The 23,405-nt window shown below is 34.4% G+C and overlaps 2 protein-coding genes across 2 annotated transcripts in view; one reads left to right on the top strand and one right to left on the bottom strand.

Moving 5' to 3' along the window:
• phactr3a (phosphatase and actin regulator 3a) overlaps nucleotides 1-3,049 on the bottom strand; it is a 53,415-nt gene extending 50,366 nt beyond the window's left edge. The window contains exon 1 of the mRNA XM_073823689.1: nucleotides 2,750-3,049. Within this exon, the coding sequence (XP_073679790.1) occupies nucleotides 2,750-2,855 (106 nt within the window). The 5' untranslated portion in view covers nucleotides 2,856-3,049. The remainder of the gene's footprint in view (nucleotides 1-2,749) is intronic.
• Nucleotides 3,050-9,464: 6,415 nt separating this feature from the next.
• pigt (phosphatidylinositol glycan anchor biosynthesis, class T) lies at nucleotides 9,465-23,028 on the top strand. Its single transcript, XM_073823247.1, has 12 exons — nucleotides 9,465-9,859; nucleotides 12,425-12,602; nucleotides 12,749-12,876; nucleotides 13,001-13,101; nucleotides 13,181-13,267; nucleotides 13,394-13,481; nucleotides 16,484-16,581; nucleotides 17,160-17,316; nucleotides 17,921-18,121; nucleotides 19,624-19,789; nucleotides 19,973-20,056; nucleotides 20,452-23,028. Exons 1-12 carry the CDS (start codon nucleotides 9,481-9,483, stop codon nucleotides 20,702-20,704), a joined length of 1,920 nt encoding a protein of 639 aa, XP_073679348.1. The 5' UTR covers nucleotides 9,465-9,480; the 3' UTR covers nucleotides 20,705-23,028.
• The last annotated feature ends 377 nt before the right edge of the window (nucleotides 23,029-23,405 follow it).

The raw sequence follows: 23,405 nt of genomic DNA, 5'->3' as shown, positions 1-23,405 counted from the left end.
TAACGTGACTCTTGGCCTCATTGATTGGTAGCACAGGCATGGTGAAATAGTGGTCCCTACAGAATAAACCAATAAAGCTAAGGGTGACACTGCGGGGCTATTCAGAGAAGTCATCTTTATCGCAATAGATTTAATGTTCAGATTGGAAAAGATCAACTGGTATTTTTTCGCATTCTTTCCCGAGACAGAACAGGATTGCTTGGTCATTGTGCATTATTTCCACTCCGCTTATACAGTGGACATCATGTTCAAAGCAAAGCGCTCCTGCGTGGTGACTGAAGGTAAACCACATTAAAGCATATGCAGGCCATATTTCACAATAAATTCATAATACATATACAGTTTTAGGACTATTAGAATAATTGTTTACATTATTTTAATGACAATTAAGCACCATTTGAAACAAAAATGATTGCAATGTTTCATAATATAATATAATATAATATTTGAATATATTCTTATATAGAAAGAGTTTAATTTTTAAATCTCATTAAATTATATAATTCTTATATTATTATATTATTTTATAGAGAGAGATTAATGTTTATATGAATGTATATTTTATATATACATATATATATATATATATATATATATATATATATATGTATATATATATATATATATTTAGGGGTGTGTGTGTGTGTGTGTGTGTGTGTGTGTGTGTGTTAATAGAAAAAGTAATTATGAATAATTATATTCATATATATATATATATATTATATTATATATATTGCAATCTATTCTTTTAGAGAGGGATTTAAATTTTTATATGAATGTTTATTATAAACAGTGCGTGTGTATCTATCTATCTATATTTAAATATGATTATAAATTACTTAAATATAATAATTAAATAATATATATATACATATATACACACACACACACACACACACACACACACACACATATATATAGTCATAATTACTTTATTATGACTATATACTGTATAGTAATAATAATAAAGTATTTATGAATCATTTCTTAGATTGACAATTAAATAAGCACATTTCCCCCAAAATAAATCTCATTTAATATAGTATATCTTATTAAATTATATATACAATTCTTATAATATATTCTTAAATAGACAGAATAATTTTTATATTAATTTTTTATTTAATTTAATTTGAATATTATATACAGTGTGTGTATAATTATTTAAATATGTATTATACATGACAATTACATAAGGAAATTTCCTGAAAAAATCTCATTTTATATATATATATATATATATATATATAAATTACTTAAATATAATATAATAAATATAATAAAAATAATAGAATTACTTTATTATGACTATATATATATATAGTCATAATAAAGTAATTATGAATAATTTCTTACATTGACAATTAAATAAGCACATTTCACCCAAAAAAATTGTCATTTATTATATCTTATTAAATTATATATAAAATTCGTATATATTCTTATAGAGAGAGATTAATTTTATTTGAATTGTATATAATTGTAAATTTATACATTGTGTGTATCTATATTTATCTATAAATAAATATAATTATAAATGATAAATTACTTAAATAAATATAATAAATAAATAAATAGACAGAAATATTTATATCAATGTCTATATCTATCTATCTATTTACCAATAAAGTAATTATTAAGAATTTAAAAATAAAAGGCACATTTTGCCCCAAAAAATGTGTATTAAATTGAACACATTTTCACTTTTCCTCTAAAATTCCTATTTTCCTAATGGTAATTTTCATTACAGTACAGTAAAACAATATAGCTCAATATATTAAATGTGTATCATGATTCAAGCAACAAATACTGCTATGATGTACAGTAACTAAATTATTTTTCACATCACAGTACTGAGAACTGAGAGCAGAAATGTGCTTAACTGTTATAAAATAAAGTCACTGCAATAGGAATTCTAAAACTGGGCTTATTTTTCTATCTCTTTCAGGTTTCTTATTATAGCACAGTCTTGTGTTTCCTTCCTCTGAATTTGGGGTGTAACATGACCCGGACATTCTTGACAGGTTTGATGAGATTCGCCCATTCTGTAATCACAATGAATACAAACCAGCAATTTCAGACCACACCAAATTCTCCAAATCAGACTCCAACGAGAGGCTTTTTTGCTTTTCCATCTGCTTTCTGTACAGCATTTATTAACATCACTACATCAGTTTGTCCAGGAGACACCACTGACCCGCTCTGTTGAATAGGCAGGAGCAGTGAATGCGCAGTCTCAGTGCGGAACGAAGCTATCAGACACCCTAGCCAATGTTGCCAAAGCAGCAAAAAATGCATCTCATTTCATCAGGTCCTCAATAGCCAAGCAGTATTAAATGATTACAAAGATGCACAAGGAAGGATGTGCACACGAGACAAAAGACAACGAGGATCCTCCCTCAGTGAAAAATAGGATCTAAATCTTTTTGTCTGCTCGTTTTGAACGGTAGCATGAGCCACAGTTGGCACACCATCTCTAGACTGTCTGCTATGCTGTTGTCTCCTATTGCTACCATAACACAGATCCATAGGGAAATATTACTATGGTAGCCAGATGCATTTCATCGGGATACAGACAGAGCATCAAATGCGGCGTAATTTGATTGATCTCAATCGCGCAGTGCACAATATTGAAATGAAAGTGGAGGCTATTAGTGCAGATTATGGAGCCACTTTCACCTCCATCGCGCTTGGAAATGAAAAGCGCCTATTCTAATGGCATCTCCAGACAATAAATGCATCATCTTACCTGCGCTGTGCGAGAGATCAATGCCAGACTCGCTGAGGATGTTCGGGTCACTTTGAGATCTGCCTCTGTGCAGAAGACATTTGTCTATTCCATCCGATGAAGCCATGAGGAGCTATGAATACAATATTGCAATCCCTTTCGGAGGCAGTCAAACCCGACGGTGAGGCGGATGCGTCTCGGTCTAAGAGCATCCAGCAGTAGGCATGCTGAATTAGAACCCTTTACAGTGACTGTGTGCGCGTGTGTGTGTGAGTGAGTGCCTGTGCATGAGGGAGCGAGACCGAGTGTGTCTGTCATGAGGGCTGGGGTATTTGTGTGTGTACGCGCGCGCGCAGATGCCACCTTTATCCACTTCACAATGACCCACTGACAAGCGAGCATCCGCTCTGAATCACAAGATGCTCGCGAATGACGTTTTTACAGTGCCTTCATAAATGAATTCATTCATTTGGGCTTTTTACAGACCGCGTACCGGTGTTTCGGTCTGAACGAATCGGTGCCTTCAAATCATTATTTCGCTCGCTTAGGTCTCCGTACTTTAGCATGAGAAAATATTGGAGTCCTGTGACATTTTCTTATAGTGATTTCATTCTGGCTTTTTTTAGACCTTCAAGTGGTGTTCCGTTCGGGACGATTCGGTGTTTTTGAACAGAATGAATCTTTTAAGTTAACGAATCATTCTCGTTTTCGAAGCGCGTAAACGATTTTCTGCCTTTAAACCTTACAGTAGCATGAGAAAATATTCAAATGAGTCCTGTAACATTTAATTATAGTGATTGCATTCTAGTTTTTTTTAGACTTTCAAGTGGTTTTCCTTTCGGAACGATTCGGTGTTTTTGAACGGAATGAATCGTTAAAGTTAACGAATCATTCTCCTTTTTCGAAACGCTCAAACGAGTTTCTGCCTCTAAACTGTACCATATAGCATGAGAAAATATTCGAGTGATTGCTTTGACTATTCATTATAGTGATTTCATTCTGGCCTTTTTAGAGCTTGAAGTGGTGTTCCGTTCGGGAAGATACAGTGTTTTTGAATGGAATGAATCTTTTAAGTTAACAAATCATTCTCGTTTTCAAAGCGCGTAAAACGATTTTCTGCCTTTTAAGCATGAGAAAATATTCATTTCATTATAGTGACAATTAATTCTGCCTTTTTCAGACCTTATAATGGTGCTTCAGTCGGAAGGAATCAGTGTCTTTAAAAGGAATGAATCTTTTAAAGTAGTTCACTTTCAGAACAAAAATTTACAGATAATGTACTCACCCCCTTGTCATCCAAGATGTATATGTCTTTCTTTCTTCAGTCGTAAAGAAATTATGTTTTTTGAGGAAAACATTTCAGGATTTCTCTCCATATAATGGACTTCTATGGTGCCCCCGAGTTTGAACTTCCAAAATGCAGTTTAATTGCAGCTTCAGAGGGCTCTAAATTATCCCGAGGTCGAGGAAGAAGGGTCTTATCTAGCGAAATGATCTGTTATTTTCTAAAAACATTTACAATTTATATACTTTTTAATCTCTACACAGAGTACAGAGCTAGACAAGACAAGCATTTGAGCTTAAAGGTCCCATATTGTACACATTTCTGTTTATTTTAGTTGTTGATGTCCTTAAGAATATATATTTGCCGTATAAGTGCCAAAATCCATCTCAATATATTTTTACAGCTCCTTTTTTAGGAGCTCTGTCAAAAACAGGTCGATTTTGGCCCATCTAATTAATATTCATGAGCCTCTCTTCTGATTGGCCTGTTGTTTTCTGAGTGACGCACAGCCAGGCCAACCACAGGTAACTACGGTCATGTATGCTTTAGCCGAGCCCAGAGCCATAGAGGAGCCTAGCCTGCTGATACTCAACAGGATATTTCAGAATGATCATTAATGTTTTTTCTTTTTCAAACACCGAATGCAGTAAGCTACATAACTGTTGCTTCAGTAAAGCCCCTTTCACAATGCGCGCTGATTCTGGAAAATTACGGGAACGAGCGCTGTGTGAACAAAAGCCAGAACCATAAAGGTAGTGTTGTAGTGATGATGAACGTTATCATGCGACTCTTCACAACGAAAAAATATGTGCAAAGTGGAATGAAGCGGCGATCGGGCAGAGCCAGCTCCTCACTATCAGCGCTGAAGCACAGTTTGTTCAGGTTAGTTTCAGATTAGTGAATCGTACGCGTCACATTACATCTCACATCCAAACGTCACATGTCTTTATGGGTTGTGTGTAAAGCACGCACAGATTCCGGAAAACAACTGTGAATGAACCAAATCAAACAACTCTGGAAACAAATCATGGGACACATTATCCGTGTATTTACCGGAATGGCTGTGTGAAAGAGGCTGAAGTTGACGTGCCTCTCTTATATTCACGTTGTTCTGAAGCCTGTGCAATGATGTAGTTTCCTGACATCCATGGACTGAACAGCGTTTTCTCGACTTGTTTTCGTGTTGTTGTTGCTCAACAATGGAATGGATGCTTTGTTGTCTGGGTTTGACAAAAGGAGGGTGGAACAGTGGTTGGTGCTCGGGGTGGTGACTGAAGGCGGTGACTGAGTAGATCGGACGTCACATCTTTACGGAAGTCACAGCGTCTCATGAAAAGAAACGGCTACTTTAAGCAGGCTGTGTGCAGTTTACTGTGGATTGACTGCTTTGAAACTCATATAGACCTCAGTTATCATGAAAAAAGCCAGGAAATTTCGATTTTGACAATATGGGACCTTTAAAATACCTTTAAAATAATCAAGCTCAGGTACAGTGCTTCACTGTGAGATGTTTTTTTTTTTTTTATACAAGCTTCGAAGCTTCGGTGTCAAACGTCACATCATAAACTATCACCTTTTAGTTCACCGACAACACCTCTGCTCTGACCAACAGCCACTGAACAAATAATCAGGTCCCAGATGGGTTCCTCACTTTTTGAGGTCCCCCTGAAACATTTCCGTTGTGCTCCGTGCTATTTGCAGCGCTTTTTTTGTGTTTGCAGCGTTTCCGTATTTGTGTTTGCGTTGCGAGGATTTGCAGTGCCTGTGTTGTCAAACTGATGAAGATGGGTTTTTTTATTTTATTTGTTGTCGTTTTTTTCTGTTTGCATGTGTTTTCTTTCTGTTTGCATGTATTTTCTTAAGTTGCAGCGTGTTGAGCTCTCTCGGCCACCATATTAAAAAGTATATAAATTGTAATTTTTTTTAGAAAATAAAGGATCGTTTTGCTAGATAAGACCCTTCTTTCCTTTGCTGGGATCGTTTAGAGCCCTTTGAAGCTGCATTCTGGAAGTTCAAACTCAGGGGCACCATAGAAGTCCATTATATTGAAAGAAATTAGGGGTGGGCATAGATTAATTTTTTAAATCTAGATTAATCTAGATTAAATCTTGGAATTAATCTAGATTAATCTAGATTAAAATGGCTAATTTGAATTCTGCTGAAGGCATTCAGAATATGTGTGCTACCCAAATAATGACTTAAAGTCTTTGAGAATGGATCATAAAGCTCATAAAGCTTTTCTATGATAATTTGTTGATGAAAATAAATTATGTTCAATTAGATGTACTTGTGTTTACTAACTAACTAACAATGAAATTATTTTTTCTACCTATTAGATTGTGTTTTTTTAACGTCAACACCTACCCAACCCATTACATGTTACACCGTACTTTTATTTTGACAGGTTGCCGTGAAGTTTCTGTGTCATACAGTATGATATGATGCTAGTTTTCTCAAATGAAACGGTAAAAGTGACACTCACAGCAGTTTGGGAGATTGAGTTTATCTGTTCATGTAAAATGAAAATGCCAAAAATTACCGGGAGCGTCACGTGTGTTTCAGTATGCGTGTAGTAACAGCTCGTCTCCGCAATGCATACATACAGCTAGCCAAACGGAACATATCGGATTCATCTTAAAACGGTCTTTTTGCATTTCAGTTTTCACATACACTAGTCCATATCGCGATTTGAATTAAGTGACTGACGAACATTCGATTTATGAATCCAAAAAACGACGAATTTACGTGGCATTTCGCTATAGTAGATTCGGTTTTTATGAATGGAGGACGACGCGATCCCGTCTGTGTTTTGGCGGAGGAGACTTAAACGCGCGACCGTATTCTATAGTCTTCGGTATACATCCGCGTTAAACAATCAAGGTGAAAGTCATCATAGCTTGCGTAGTTTAGACCCAGCTCCCAACCCAAATTTGTGAATAGATTAACGGCGATATTTTTTTATCGCGCGATAAGAGTTTCACGTTAACGCAGCACGTTAACGCCGATAACGGCCCACCACTAAAAGAAATCCTGAAATGTTTTCCTCAAAAAACATAATTTCCTTACAACTGAAGAAAAAAAGACATGAACATCTTGGATGACAAGGGGGTGAGTACATTAGACTATCTGTAAATTTTTGTTCTGAAAGTGAACTACTCCTTTAAGTTATCGAATCATTATAATTTCGCTTGCTTAGGTCTCTCGTTTTTGAAGCGCATAAACGATTTTCTGCCTTTAAACTGTACTGCATGACAAAATATTCAAATGAGTCCTGTAACATTCCATTATAGTGATTGCATTTTAGTTTTTTAGACCTCCAAGTGGTGTTCCCTTCGAAACAATTCGGTGTTTTTGAACGGAATGAATCGTTTAAGTTAACGAATCATTCTGGTTTTCGAAGCGCATAAACGATTTTCTGCCTTTAAACTGTATAGCATTAAAAAATATTTTTAAGTGTGTCCTTTGACATTTCATTATAGTGATTTCATTCTGGCTTTTTTAGACATTGAAGTGGTGTTCCGCTCGGAACTATTCAGTGTTTTTGAATTATAATTTCACTCGTTTAATCATTCTCATTTTTGATGCGTAAACAATTTTCTGCCTTTAAACTGTACTGCCTTTTTAGACCTTGAAATGGTTTTCCTTTCTGAACGATTCAGTGTTTTTGAACGGAACGAATCTTAACAAATCATTCTTGTTTTCAAAGCGCGTAAACGATTTTCTGCCTTTAAACCGTAAAGTATGAGAAAATATTCGAGTGAGTCCTGTGACATTACATTATAGTGACAATTCATTCTGGCTTTTTTAGACCTTGTCATGTGTTTCGGTGGGTACAAACCGGTGTCTTTAAAAGAAATTAATCTTTAAGTGAATAAATCATTATAATTTCTCTTGCTTAATTCTGGCTTTTTTAGACCTTGAAGTGGTGGTCCATTCGGAACCAATCAGTGTTTTTGAATGGAATAAATCTTTTAAGTTAATGAATCATTCTCATTTTCGAAGCATGTAAACGATTTTCTGCATTTCAACCGTATAGCATGAGAAAATATTTGAGTGAGTCCTGTGACATTTCATTATAATGACAATTCATTCAACCAAGAATGAATCTTTTAAGTCTCTCGGGATGCTCGCTTAAGTCTCTCGGGACGATTTTTTGCCTTTAAAATGTGCCATAGCATGTGATAATCTTTTTTTATCTAGCGAAACGATCTGTTATTTTCTAAAAAATAACAATTTATATACTATTTAACCTTAAATGCTTGTCCTGTCTAGCTCCGCGTGAACTCTGTGTATTCCAGTTTAAAACAGTTAGGGTAGGTAAAAAAAAATTATTTTCTCCTTCAACTTTAAAATCGTCCTACAGAAGTACCAACCAAGTGTTTACAAAGTGAACGTGCAAAGAAGATCAAACACGCTTTACAAAAAAAGGTAAAACAGTGATGTAGGATGGTTTTGAAGTTGGAGGAGAAAATTAAATGGACTAGACAAGACGAGCATTTGAGGTTATAATATAAAGTATATACTTTTTTTTTTTTGAAAATAACCAATCGTTTAGCTAGATAAGACCCTTCAACAATACCAGGAACAATAGGCTATTAAAAAAAATCAAAATAGGTCTAATAATAAAAGCACTGACAACCGATTTTGATTGGCTGTTAATGCTAATCATTCACCAGCTGGAAATAAATTCTGAAATCATTATTAAAACTTACAATTATTATGGTTAGTCTTTGGAATATGCCTTAACTCTGCAAAAAGGGCTAAACGATTATTTTTATAGCCAAAAAAATCAAAGGATTCCAGTCAATGGATCATAATACAAGAGTCAGGCAGTAGTGTTACTGTGAAATTAACTGAGCAGCTTTCTTATTAAAATGGATGCCTAATTACTTGTTATTAATTATTCACAATAGGTAATTTATTATTAATAACACACACTCACACACGAAAAATTACTTGGTACAAACTACGGCTTTACTCTGCACTGGACGAATATGAATCTTCCAAACTAAAGCAAACGAATTCAATTCGAATCACTGACACTTGATACAGCATCCAAGAGCGACACCGTAGGCTCAGTCGTGAAATTAACTAATGTAGTTCTAGCAGCGTTCTTGTAAGAATAAATCCTCATAACTTGCCTTTTTTTTGAATAACTAAATTATTATTTATAACATCAGAACCCTTGTAATAATAGCCTACCATTAAAATTTAACAGTCCAGTGGAAATGAGCTATGAACTTATTCTGAATAGTGAATCTAGCATTTGTTATTTAACATAAATTCTGATACTTTTATTTTATTATTATTAATTCTATTGAGCGTAATTCAAAACAAGCAAATCTCCTCCTGTTGATAAAAACATTCCTGTATCCCATTGGTCATATTTCTACATGCCCTTCTCTGATTGGTCAATGCTGTCAACGACATCCAGGAAGTGTGTGCAGCAAGGGAAGCTGTGGCAAAAATGGCAGCGCACAGGTGCGGTTTGTCTCTAGTATTTATTTTGATTTTCTCTAGTTTAGCAAACCTTAGTAGTTGTGACACGCTTGAAAAAGCAAGCGATAATGCAGGAGAAAAACATAGCGTTTCAGACGCGCCGCGAGAGGTTAATACTGATGGCAGTATCGCTAGAGAGGATCTGAATGAAAGGCAATGGCAGTCGACTGATGTTGATGTGGACAGAAGCATTGAAACGAAAGACAGTGATATTTTCACACCAGCAGCAGCGAAAGATCAGTTTGAGGAGGAGCTGGTCATCCGGCCTCTGCACTCTGGAGACATTTATGCCAGCTTCCAGTTCCGCACACTGTGGGATATTGACTTCCTGCAAGAGGGGCAGAAGGGTGAGTTATCATAGTGTCCCATTACCCACAGTATTTGTAAATGTAAGTTACAACAGAAGTCAAATGGACACCTTTAGTCATTTCTTTGTTTTCCACATTAAATAACAATCGTAAAGTCATCAAAATTATGAAAATTATGTTCAGTTTTAAATTTTAATGTAGCACCCACACACCCTCTGGTGTAATTTATCCAATAAAAATAAATGAATAAATAGAAATTGTAAAATAAATCATGTGTAGACAATTCATATTTGTCCTCAAAAACTAACTTAAAACATTTAAACATAAGCCTTCGGATCAAAAACGTTATGATAATAAGCATACTGTAAATTCAGCCAAAAGTAATGCCTTAAAACTAATAATTAAGTATAGTGTGTTGTTTATATATATTAAATACATCTATTCATTTTGTTCATTCTTTACTATACTCGATTTTATTTGCTGAGTCTATATTTTATTAACAAAGTTTATTAATTTTACTTATCAATTGCAATTCCTTTTAGTCAAAACTAATCATGTATGGATAAAATGAATAGACTTAATAAATTAAATTAAATATGGTCTAGTATTAAAAACATGAGTAAAATTAAATATGGTGTAGTATTTCAAATATGAATAAAATGAATAGATTTAATGAAAAATAATTATGGTGTGTTGTTTAAAATATGAATAAAGTCAGTAAATAAAATTAAATGTATAGTATTTAAAACATGAATAAAATTAAATATTAAATAATAAAATATTACAGTATTAAAAGTGTAATAAAATATTACAGTATTAAAATTAATACTGTATTTTATAAAATAGACTATAAAATTAATAGACTATAAAATCGATTAAATATAATTATAAAATAATTTTTTTATAATATAAATTTTTTTATAAAATTTTAAAAATTTATATAATGCTGATTTTATAGTAATACTATAAAATCGATTATGGTTTAGTGTTGGAAATATAAATAAAATGAATACTTGTAAATAAAATTAAATGTATAGTATTTAAAACATGAATAAAATTAAATATTAAATAAAATATTACAGTATTAAAAGTGTAATAAAATATTACAGTATTAAAAGTATAAATAAAGCGAATAGACTTGGTTAATAAAATCAGTTATATGTTTAGTGTTTGAAATATTAATAAAATGAATAGACTTGACAAACAAAAATGAATAGATTTAATAAAAAATATTTATAGTGTAGTGTTTAAAACAAGAATACAATGAATAGACTTGATAAATAAAATTAAAAATGGTGATTCAACTAAAAATAAATATATAATTATATAAAAATATAATTAAACATAATAAAATATTACAGTATTAAAAGTATAAATAAAGCAAATAGAATAGACTTAGTTAATAAATTCGATTATGGTTTAGTGTTTGAAATATGAATAGACTTGACAAATAAAATAAATATGGTGTACTATTTAAAACATGAATAAAATGAATAGACTATAAAATCGATTATGGTTTACTGTTGGAAATATAAATAAAATGAATACTTGATATACTTGACTTGATAAATAATATTAAATATTGTGTATTGTTTAAAATATTAATAAGATTAATAGATTTAATAAAATACATTATTGTGTAGTGTTTAAAATATGAATAAAATTAATAGACTTGATAAATAAAATTAAATATGGTAGTATTAAAAATATGAATAAAATTAAATGTAGTGTAGTATTTAAAATAATAAACTGAGTAGATTTAATAAAAATATTTATAGTGTAGTGTTTAAAAATATGAATAAAATAAATAGACTTGGTAAATAAAATTAAATGCGTTACAGTATTTAAAATATTAATACAATTAATAGACTTAATAAAATTTATTATGGTTTAGTGTTTAAAATAAGAATACAATGAATAGACTTATAAATAAAATTAAATATGATATAGTATTTAAAACATTAATACAATTAAATATGGTGTAGTATTAAAAACTAAATAAAATGAATAGACTTGATAAATAACATTAAATATGGTACAGTATTTAAAATATGAATAAAATGAATAGACGTAGTTAATAAAATTGATTATGGTTTAGTGTTTGAAATAAGAAAATGAATAGACTTGATAAATAAAATTAAATATGACTGTATTTAAAACATAAATACAATTAAATAAAGTGTAGTGTTTAAAATATGAATAAAATGAATAGACTTGATAAAAAAATATGGTGTAGTATTTAAAATATGAGTAAACTGAATTGATTTAATTAAAAAATAATTATGGTGTAGTGTTTGAAATATGAAAAAAATGAATAAACTTAGTTAATAAAGTTGATTATGGTATAGTATTTAAAATATTAATTAAATGAATAGACCTGACTAATAAAATGTTAAAATAAAATGTCTGGTATACTGTTTAAAATAAGAATAAAATGATTAGATTTCAGTCTGTGTACACTATTCCGATTGTGCTATGTTTGCCACAGAAGGGAAAGTCTGTCCTGTGCTTGAAGAGCTGATTCTTGCACAGCATTTTCTTTTTAACCGAATATCACCTCAAGTCTTAACATTTGTTTGCATGATTTGTCTTTTTTGCCTACAGTTTCTCATTACCGGCTATTCCCCAAATCCCTCGGCCAAGTGCTCTCCAAGTTTTCAGTGCGAGAGCTGCACATCTCCTTCACCCAGGGTTTCTGGAGGACCATGCAGTGGGGGCAGCCCTTCATCCCCTCTCCACCTGGAGCAGAGCTGTGGGTGTGGTTCCATGACACAGTCAGCGAGTGAGTACCTACATGTGCCTAAATTAACTGTAAAAACTAAAGTATCCCTGATTTATAAGCACATTTGTTTTATTCTGAAATTTGAACAGAATATAACGCAACTCCATAATGAACTAACAGTCCACTGACTTTTGTTCAATTCTCAGTGTGGACGGAAACTGGAAGGAACTTACCAACGTCCTCTCGGGAATCTTCTGTGCATCTTTGAACTTCATTGACCTGACCAACACAGTACAGCCCAGTGCTTCTTTCAAACCGCTGGGTTTGGGAAATGGTACGGCCCTTTCTGCAAATTTTTTAAATGCATATTTTTGCATTGTGAATGATTCAACCATGTATGGTTTTTTTTTTTTTTTTTTTTTTGGACCTTGAAATAACAGACTTCTTTCTGTCCACAGATACAGATCACCGATTTTTACGTTATGCAACGCTACCACGTGAAATTGTCTGCACTGAGAATCTCACACCCTGGAAGAAACTTCTCCCTTGTGGTTCTAAGGTTCAGATCATTACCTGCGATTTAATAACTGGTCACTTTAAAAGCATTCATTAATCCATTTGCTTTTTCTTTTCTCTAGGCAGGTCTGGCGGTTCTCATGAAGTCAGAGAAGCTGTTTCACAGCAGTTTCCATTCCCAGGCTGTTCACATCAGACCCGTCTGTCAGGTAAGCTTCTTTTCGAACCTTTCTTTAACAAAATAATTTCAGAAATATTATTCTGGAACAGGTTGTACTGTACATTGTCTGGAAAATTCCTTGCTTCCTGATGACCCTCCAGATTTTCTCTTTTAGGATGAGCAATGCACAAGTAAAGCGTGGGAGCTGAGACAAACTCTCAATGTTGTGTTTGATCTCTACACTTCAGGCCAAGGCAAAAAGGGTGAGTAATAAATGAACGTTTGATGTTAGAAGACTTTCTCCTTTCTTGTTTCAGTGTGTCAGCTAGCCATTTACATGATTTACCTCAAGTGTAATCTTTCAAAACATTGCTCACTGTGGGAAACCTGTTTGAATAAGACAATGAAACATTTTTTAAGACAATTTAAAAAAAAAAAAAATATATATATATATATATTAGAGGATGGATACCCGACCCAAGCCCTACGGTACCCGACGGGCCGGGCCGGGTTCGGACAGATATTTAGAAAGGATGCTCGGGTTCGGGTCGGGCTCAGTCACATCAGCCGGTTTAACACTGCAGGCGTAAGCAGGACGTAAGCAGCGCATATTTTTTTCGGCGCCCATGTTAACAGATTAGAGCATTCACACCGCACGCAGAGGCGGCGCAGCAGAGCAGTAGCGTGAGTGCCGCGATCGTTTCGGCGCCGAGTCTATTTTTGCTGCACCGCTTACACGCTGGATTAAAGCCACAGTGCATTGTTCTTCATCAAAATTGACCTGATTAACATAAAAAAAATAACAATTTCGTGTATCATATGCACCACAATCACGGCTTAAAAGACTCACCAGCACAAAATAATGTTTTTGTGGAGTTTTATAAATAATGTCGTAGTTACACTTGTTCAAAACAATCACGTTAGCAATGTTTGTACTGTTTTCTGCTTATTTTGATACAAGAATCAAAAAATAAATAAATATAGGCTACTGTCATTAAAATGTTAATATAAAACGTAATTTAAAATATAGAAAGAAAATCATTTTTAAAAGTGAAATTTCTGAAAGTACTGAAGGAGATCCTATAATAATTTAATATAGATTTACAGTAGTAACAACAAATTATATTTGTATATGATATGTCTGATGTTTTTAAATATAATGGTTTCATTATAAACCCGATGATTATCTTTGGTGGACAACCGCCATAATAAAATATGGTATTTACTTTATGGTATCTGAATCGAACCATGTGATGTCAACAAATTGAAAAGTCAGTCATCTATTAATTATCTTGTAAATTATTGTGTCTTTAGCCCCAACAGCAGGGGTGACTTTTACCCCAAATACCATAGTTTTACATATTCTTTTCGTTATTGAAAATGAAAAACGGTTGCTTTAATTATCTTAAACCAAACTGGGAATCATTAGGACGACATTTGTCTGAAAAATTATTAAATAATTTAGCGTTTCTCATTTGTTACTTAAATCTACAACATAAAAAAAGAGAAAGATATATATTTTTTTATCTTGTAAACTATACAGCATGTTAGCCTGTGTATGTGGGACAGAGGGGAACACGTCCGCATCACAGCATGCTGCCCTTATCGTAAATAAAAGCACATGACATGACCAATAATTGTCGGACAACACCTGAAATCCGCAACTGAATGAACGATAACGGTTCAGCTGCAATGGGCAGCACAATGGGCGCGCGCTGCTCCCGCTTTGCATACACGCTACTTCTGCGCTGCCTGTGCTCTGCTTGCGCTTCCAGTGTGAAACCAGCGTAAGGCATTGACCATTTAAAATTTAAAACTGCTTAGTAGGTAGCCAATGGGCCTGTTTCACTTGATGCAACGGTTCGTTTTTGTGATTAAAATAAATGTAAAATATTACCCCAAATCCTGTGTGCGGAAATGTGTCAAACTAGCCAGGACAATGAAAGACGTGCGTAATCCGAACGCCTTCCTACAGTTGCTCAATAAAAGCGGGCTTTCCACACAAAAAAGTGCATGTGTCATTAGTATGAGAAAAAAATTAGATTTTAACTCTGTCGGGCTGGGATCGGGCTCGGTTACTGCTCTTTCGGACGCGGGCCGGGCTCGGACAGAAAAATGCGTCCCGATCCGCACTCTAATATATATATATATATTTATTTATAAAACGGTTAGTTCCATTCCTCAATTCTGATTGGTCAGCAGCTGTGTCGTATTCATGATACGGCACTGCTATGACCGCTTCACTCAACGGTTTTGTGTATCATTGAACCCCCTTAGCAACCACCCTTAGCAACATAAACACAGCTGCAGCAGTTAGGGACTACTTTTCACAGCGGAAGGCAGTTAATGATTTTACTTTATGAAAACGTACAACTTAATATTTATAAATTAATATTTTTGATTTTAACATTTTTATTGTGTGGTAACCGTTTTATAAAAGCAATAAGCTTATTGCTTAAATATATATATATATATATATATATATACAAAATCATAAAAATGATCTTCACTTAGCAAGAGCTTTGGCGCACCTTAAAGGGATAGTTCACCCAAAAATGAAAATTTGATGTTTATCTACTTATTCAAGATGTAGGTGACTTTGTTTCTTCAGTAGAACACAAACGGAAGATTTTTAACTCAAACCGCTGCAGTCTGTTAGTCATTTAATGGCAGTGGATGGGCACCAGACCTTTGAAAGTAAAAAAAAAAAACATGCACAGACAAATCCAAATTACACCCTGCGGCTCGTGACGATACGTTGATGTCCTAAGACACGAAACGATTGTTTTTTGTGAGAAACTAAACAGTATTTATAGCATTTTTTACCTTTGATACACAGCCATGTTCAGCTGTCCTGAGCGCAAGGTAAAAAATGCTATAAATACTGTTCAGTTTCTCGCAAAAAAACAATCGTTTCGTGTCTTAGGACATCAACGTATCGTCACGAGCCGCAGGGTGTAATTTGGATTTGTCTGTGCATGTTTTTTTTTACTTTCAAAGGTTTGGTGCCCATTCACTGCCATTATATGACTACCAGACTGCAACTGACTGCGGTTTGAGTTAAAAATCTTCAGTTTGTGTTCTACTGAAGAAACAGTCACCTACATCTTGAATAAGTAGATAAACATCAAATTTTCATTTTTGGGTGAACTATCCCTTTAATTTTCCAATTCAGTGTGATATTGCGAATGACAGAAAATCAAATCTATACCATGCTCAGTTTATCTGTGTAGTACTTACATTTCTAATCTTCATCTTTTCACAGAATGGTCCTTGTTCAAGATGTTTTCTCGAACTCTCACAGAGGCTTGTCCTCTTGCAACCTCTAGTAAAATCTACGTGGACATCACGGACAACCCTGAGGTAAAACAGAAACAATGAAATACTTTCTTTCTGCTTTTTGATGCTTTAATGTTTCTGTAAATGGAAATTTTAACTGGATAAGAACCTTTTTAAATTCTAAACTGCATTTCCCATGTACAGTCAAACCAAATATTATTCAGACACCAGATAGAATTTTAGATTTTTTTTAGTAGTGGGTGCAGGACACTATAGTTCATTTATGTAAGCGAGGATGGCAAAATGAAGTAAACACAAAAAATCTTCATACAGTAAAACTGATTAAAGTTAAAAGTCAGAAACTTTGACCTGACCATGTTTTGCTTAATTTTGTTTCTTTAATTGCTAATGCAATTAATACTTAATATTTGGCCAACAAGTATTGATAGTTGTGTAAATATTGTCATACTAACAGTTGTCTGAATTTTTGGTTGATTGTAATTCGTTACATACTTTTCTATCAAAGTCATCTGACTTCATCAAAATGAATTAGTTCTGACACAGTTTAACTTTGAGTTCTTTTCAAGTTGAAGGTGTCTGAATAAATCTGGGTTTGACTGTAGTTTTGAGTCCGTTTGAGTGTTATGCTGTTTGTCCAACAGGGGGAGCTGTTTGAGTTGAGTCCTGCTACTCCTCTGCTCAGCCAAGCTGTGGTGCTGGGAGATCGCAGAACATATTCAGTGTATGACCTGACTAAAGTTGAGACGTTTGGCCAGTTACGTTCTCTCAATCCTCTTCTGCGCTGGAAAGGAGACAGTGGTATGAATGCATTTGATAGGTGTTTTCTATCTGATGTTTTCGGATGATATTTATTCTAATTAGTGCCCTTTTATCATCATTGTAAAACTATTATAGTTGCAGCATTGTTGTACAAAAATATTAAGTGAAAATAACTGGAACTAGTTATGTTATTGCTACAAAGGGACAATCTTAAAGGGATAGTTCACCCAAAAATGAAAATTCTGTCATTACTCTCTCTCATGTCATTCCAAACCCGTAAGACCTTCGTTCATCTTCAGAATACAAATTAAGATATTTTTGATGAAATCCATGATCTTTCTGACCGGGCAGAGACAGCAACACAACTGACCATCCAAGGCCCAGAAAGGTAGTAAGGACATTGTTAAAATAGTCCTTGTGACATCTGTGGTTCAACCGTAATGCTATGAAGCTACGAGAATATTTTTTGTGCACAAAGAAAACAAGAATAACAACTTTATTCAACAATTTATAATTTAGTTTTCTTTGCACAGAATTTTAATTTTTTGGTGAACTATCCCTTTAATGTAATTTGGAACGTTCTCATTTGTTAATCATTCATGCCTACTTGATTCTGTGTTTTTTTTTTTACTTTGTGCTTTAGGCGATATGCTGCGTCCTTTGCTGCATGCAGAGCGCTATGTGGCTGGTTTTGGGCTGCAGACAGGGGAAATCCACACCGTCATCTATAATAACCACCCATATCGGGCTTTTCCTGTACTGCTGATGGATTCAGTGCCCTGGTACCTGCAGCTATACATTCACACCCTGACAGTCACCAGCAAGTCCCGTGATAACAAGCCCAGTGAGTAGACACATGCCCACCGTAGTAGCTGTGCTAAATATATTGTGTACTCTAACTTTATGTATGCTTTCCATGTATTTTTCTCCTGTTTTAGGGCAATTCTTCAATTAAGGCCACTTCTGACTACCAATACTTGAATCGTTTTTAAATCTGCTATACAGTTGAGGTCAAAAGTTTACATACACCTTGCAGAATTTGAAAGATGTGAATTATTTTACTAAAATTCATACAAAATGCATGTTATGAATTACTGACCTAAATAAGATATTACACATAAAAGATGTTGTCATAGCCCATAAGAGAAAATAATAGCTAAGCTTAGTTTATATAAATGACCCCATTCAAAAGTTTACATATGCTTGTTTCCCATTCTTACCATGAATGATCCACACCTGTTTTTTTTTGGTTTAGTGATAGTTGTTCACGAGCCCCTTGTTTGTCCTGAATAGTTAAGCTGGCTGTTGTTTTTCAGAAAAATCCTTCAGGGCCACAGATTGGTTTTTCAGCATTTTTGTGTATTTGAACCCTTTCCAATGAAGACTGTATAATTTTGAGAGCCATCTTTTCACACTGAGGACAACTGAGGGACTCATATGCAACTATTACTGAAGGTTCAAACACTGATGCTCCAGAAGGAAACACGATGCATTAAGAGCCGGGGGTGAAAACTTTTGAAAAGACTGAAGATGTGTAGATTTTTCTTATTTTGCCTAAATATCACTTTTTTTTTTCATGTGGTACTGCCCTTCAGAAGCTACTTGCATGTTTCCCAGAAGACAAAAAAAAGTTAAATTTACCCTGATCTTCAAATTCCAAAAGTTTTCACCCCCGGCTCTCAATGCATGGTTCTTCCTTCTGGAGCACCAGTGAGCGTTTGAACCTTCTGTAATAGTTGCATATGAGTCCCTCAGTTGTCCTCGGTGTGAAAAGATTGATCTCAAAATCATACAGTCATTGTTGGAAAGGGTTCAAATTCGATGCTTATTTATAATATTTTTGAGGAAACCATGACACAATTTTATCATGATGCCTTTATGAATATAAAGTTGAAAAGAACAGCATTTTTTTTTTTTTAAATATTTTGTAACATTATGAATGTTTTACTGTCACTGTTGATCAATTTAATGCATCTTTGCTGAATAAAACTGACTTTAGTCTTATTCTTACGGATATATCAGTATTATATATACATCAGTGAATGTTTGTACACTGAAACACCAAATGTGTTAAGCAGAATTTTTTATTATTTTAGATTTTTTAAATTATTAATTAATTGTAGAGGGGAAGTTAAAACGTCTGGTCTCGAACGAGCTCAAAATAGAAAATTCCTGGCAAATGTTAAGTTGCAACACTCTTTAAAATGAAGAAGTGTTCATTTAAGAGTTTACAGCTTTTATAAACTGTCCTTTTTTTTATCTTCCTTAGTAGACAGAAAAAGTCCTGTGCCTTAGGAGCAAAGAAAATACAGACTTTATAGACCTGTGTGCCTTCTCCTCCTGTAGGTTACATTCACTACCAGCCTGCTAAAGACCGCCATCGTCCTCATCTACTAGAGATGCTGATCCAGTTACCCCCTCACTCTATGACAGAGGTCACTGTACAGTTTGAAAGGGCCCTGCTCAAATGGACTGAGTACACACCTGATCCCAACCACGGCTTTTACGTTGGGTAAGACGCTTGCTTATCAAGTATTTTAACAGATCTTACTTGTCTAGAACACCTTCAGGATCTTTTGCAAGTCAGGATTTTTCTTGCAAACCTTGACTAAATGTTATTGTGGTACAGATTTATTACACATCCTGTGTGCCACTCCCTATATCTGATTGATTTATTATAAATGTGTTGTTGCAGGTCCTCTGTAGTCAGCGCCCTTGTGCCAAGTATGGTTGCAATGAACACCAACTTCACACTAGACCAACCATTGTTTAGCAGTTTGTAAGTATGAAACGCCTTAGTTTTAAAGCAAGAGATCACCTAAAATTTTAAATATCCTAAAATGTACTCATCCCTCAGGCCATACAAGATGTAGATGAGTTTGTTTCTTCATCTGAACAGATTTGAAAAAATTCAACATTACATCACTTGCTCACCTATGGATCCTCTGCTGTTTGGACTCTAATTCTGACGGCACCCATTCACTACAAAGGATCTATTGGTGAGCGAGTGATGTAGATGAGTTTGGAAAAACTTAACATCTTGTATTGCCTCAGGGTGAGTACATATTCAGCATATTTTCATTTTTAGGTAAACTATTCCTTTAAAATTAAATAAGCCTACCTTAAATATATATTTGTTTTCTTTCTTTAAAACATTTCACCTCTGACTTCCAGCGTCCCTGTCAAAGAAGAGTCAAGCTACTTCGTGCGAGTGTATACCGAACCGCTGTTGGTAAATCTACCCACGCCTGACTTCAGCATGCCTTACAACGTCATCTGCCTCACCTGCACAGTGGTCGCGGTGGGCTACGGCTCCTTTTACAACTTGCTGACCCGCACCTTCCAGGTGGATGAACCGGGCCTACCGCTGGCAAAGCGTTTGGCCAACCTCATCCGTCGCTTAAGGGGAGTGCCACTGCTGACCTAAACTGTTGAGAGCAGGTCTGACGCCTGAAATGTCCATATTAGGCAGTGGAGAGGATTGTGATGCTTAAAAAGCAGCTGCTGGAGTTTTAAGATGCTTCTCAGCCCTGGAAGAACTCGATGCCAAGTGGCTATTCTGAACGTCTGTTGAACAAATGAACTACCAAAATGGATTAGACCTATTTTTATATGTTTTGTTTTGTTTGTGTTTTTGTTTTGTCAGTCGCATAAGCAAAAATTAGCCATGTTTTTGTTTTGATTATTTTTTTTGTTTTCTGAGTCATATAAGCAAAACAAAAGCAAAACAGTGGCTAATCTTTGCTTACGTGACTCACAAAACAAACTAAACAAAAAATCAAAAAGGTGACTCATCTTTGCTTATGTAACTTGGAAAACAAACAAAACAAAACAAAAAGGTGGCTAATATTTGCTTATGTGACTCAAAAAACACAAAACATAAAAAGGTGGCTAATCTTTGCTTACATGACTCACAAAACAAAAAAGCAAAACGGTTGCGAATCTTTGCCTATGTGACTTAGAAAACAAAAAACAACAAAACAAAAAGGTGGCTAAACTTTGCTTACGTGACTCACCAATCAAACAAAACAAAAAAGCAAAACAGTCGCTAATCTTTGCTTATGTGACTCACAAAACAAAAAATCAAAAAGGTGACTCATCTTTGCTTATGTGACTTGGAAAACAAACAAAACTAAAAGCAAAATGTTGGCTAATCTTTGCTTGTGTGACTCGTAAAAACAAAACAAAACAATGTCTAATCTTTGCTTTTGTGACTTACAAAACAAAAAGACTTAAAAAACAGCATATGCTGGTTAGGTAGGTTTTGAGGATAGGATGCTGGTTTTAGCTGGTCCTAAGATGATTTATGTTGGTCCATAAACCAGCTTAGGACCAGCATAAACCAGCTAAAACTAAAGCAAAAATTAGCCACCTTTTTGGTTTGTTTTGTTTTCTGTTTTATGAGTCTCACAATCAAAAATTAGACACCTTTTGTTTTGTTTTTTAAGTCACATAGCCAAAGATTGGCCACCATTTTGCTTTTTGATTTTTGTTTTGTTTGTTTTCTGAGTCACATAAGCAAAGATTAGCCACCTTTTTATGTTTTGTTTTGCCTTGTTTTCTGTTTTGAATCATATAAAACAAAGATTGGCCACTTTTGTTTTGTTTTTTGTTTAAGGCACATTAGCAAAGATTAGCTACTGTTTTGCTATTTTTTGATTTGAGTCACATAAGCAAAGATTAGCGACTGTTTCGCTTTTTTGTTTTGTTTTGTTTTGTGAGTCACATAAGCAAAGATTAGCCACCTTTTTGTTGTTTTGCTTGGTTTTTGATTTTCTAAGTCTCATAAGCAAAGAGTAGCCATCATTTTGCTTTTTGTTTTGTGAGTCAGATAAGCAAGGATTAGCCACCTTTTTGTTTTGTTTTGTTTTTTGTTTTCTATGTCACATAGGCAAAGATTCGCCACCGTTTTGTTTTGTTTTGCTTTGTTTTTTTGTTTTCTGAGTCGCTTAAGCAAAGATTAGCCACCTTCCCTGTTGGAAAAAAAAACTGCATATGCTGGTTAGGTAGGTTTTAGATGCTGGTTTTAGCAGGTTAATGCTGGTCCTAAAAATGGTTTATGCTGGTCCAAACATGGCCATGTGCTGGACCAGCATAAACCATCTTAGGACCATCTTAAACCACCTAAAACCAGCATCCCAGCATCAAAACCTACCTAACCAGCATATGCTGTTTTTTTCAACAGGGTTTTTGTTTTGTCTGGCCTTGTGTTCTGTCACATAAACAAAGATTAGCCACCGTTTTGCTTTTTTGTTTTGTTTTCTGAGTCACATAAGAAAACATTTGCCACCTTTTCAATTTTTGTTTTGTTTTGTTTTGTGAGTCACATAAGCAAATGCATTTTCCAGTGTTGTTTTGGAAAACAATAGCTTGCTATCAAATGAACATTTCTCAAAGGAACAGCGTGGTTCGGGCATCTGGGAGAATTATACGTGGAAGAGCGTGATGTGAAGTCGTCTGGGTTTACTCCACCATTTTGAGATCGTAGAAACAAACACTACAATCCAACTACTGAAAATGGACGTCTAAGAATGTGGCAAATAGCTTCCATGTTCTGTAATGCACTGATATTTAAATATGTGTTGTCTTGAAGGATTGGACTGATTTTTGTAGTGTTTTGGTTTAATTTTGTGCATTTGCATGGGAGCTGACCACATAATGACCTCCAGATTGGGTGCTATTGAATTTAAGTTCTGAAGACCTTTAACACCTGGTTAACTTTTCCATAATAAAATGACTAGAAACCCATAACGTGTTAAGAACACTTTGACTCTTCAGTGCAACATTTTTTGTTCATGCCTCAAGGGATTTTGCGGGAGAATGTAATGTTTTTTGGAGAGTTTAGGAAACTATTTGACATCCCACTGCTTTGCCGTTCTGTTTGAATTATGTGAAAGAGCCTCTGCATTGGCTTATTGTAAATCTTTCTATTATCTGTTATATGACTTTTTTCATCACTGTCAAGGTTTTGCTGACAAATGTTTTGACCCCTTTGCTGCCAAACTCTTGGAGAGGATGGAAACAGAGGTCTCTTTCATTACAAAGGAGTTTTGCATGTGTTTGGGTCTTGGGGAGGGGAACTTGTACATTCCTAAGCACTGATGCCAATGAGCTATGTTTTGTGAGAA

Source organism: Garra rufa, chromosome 18 (assembly GCF_049309525.1).
Source record: "Garra rufa chromosome 18, GarRuf1.0, whole genome shotgun sequence".
Lineage (NCBI taxonomy): Eukaryota > Metazoa > Chordata > Actinopteri > Cypriniformes > Cyprinidae > Garra > Garra rufa.
Note: the sequence above shows the minus strand (reverse complement) of the source record. Positions and strands in the feature narration are given on the sequence as shown.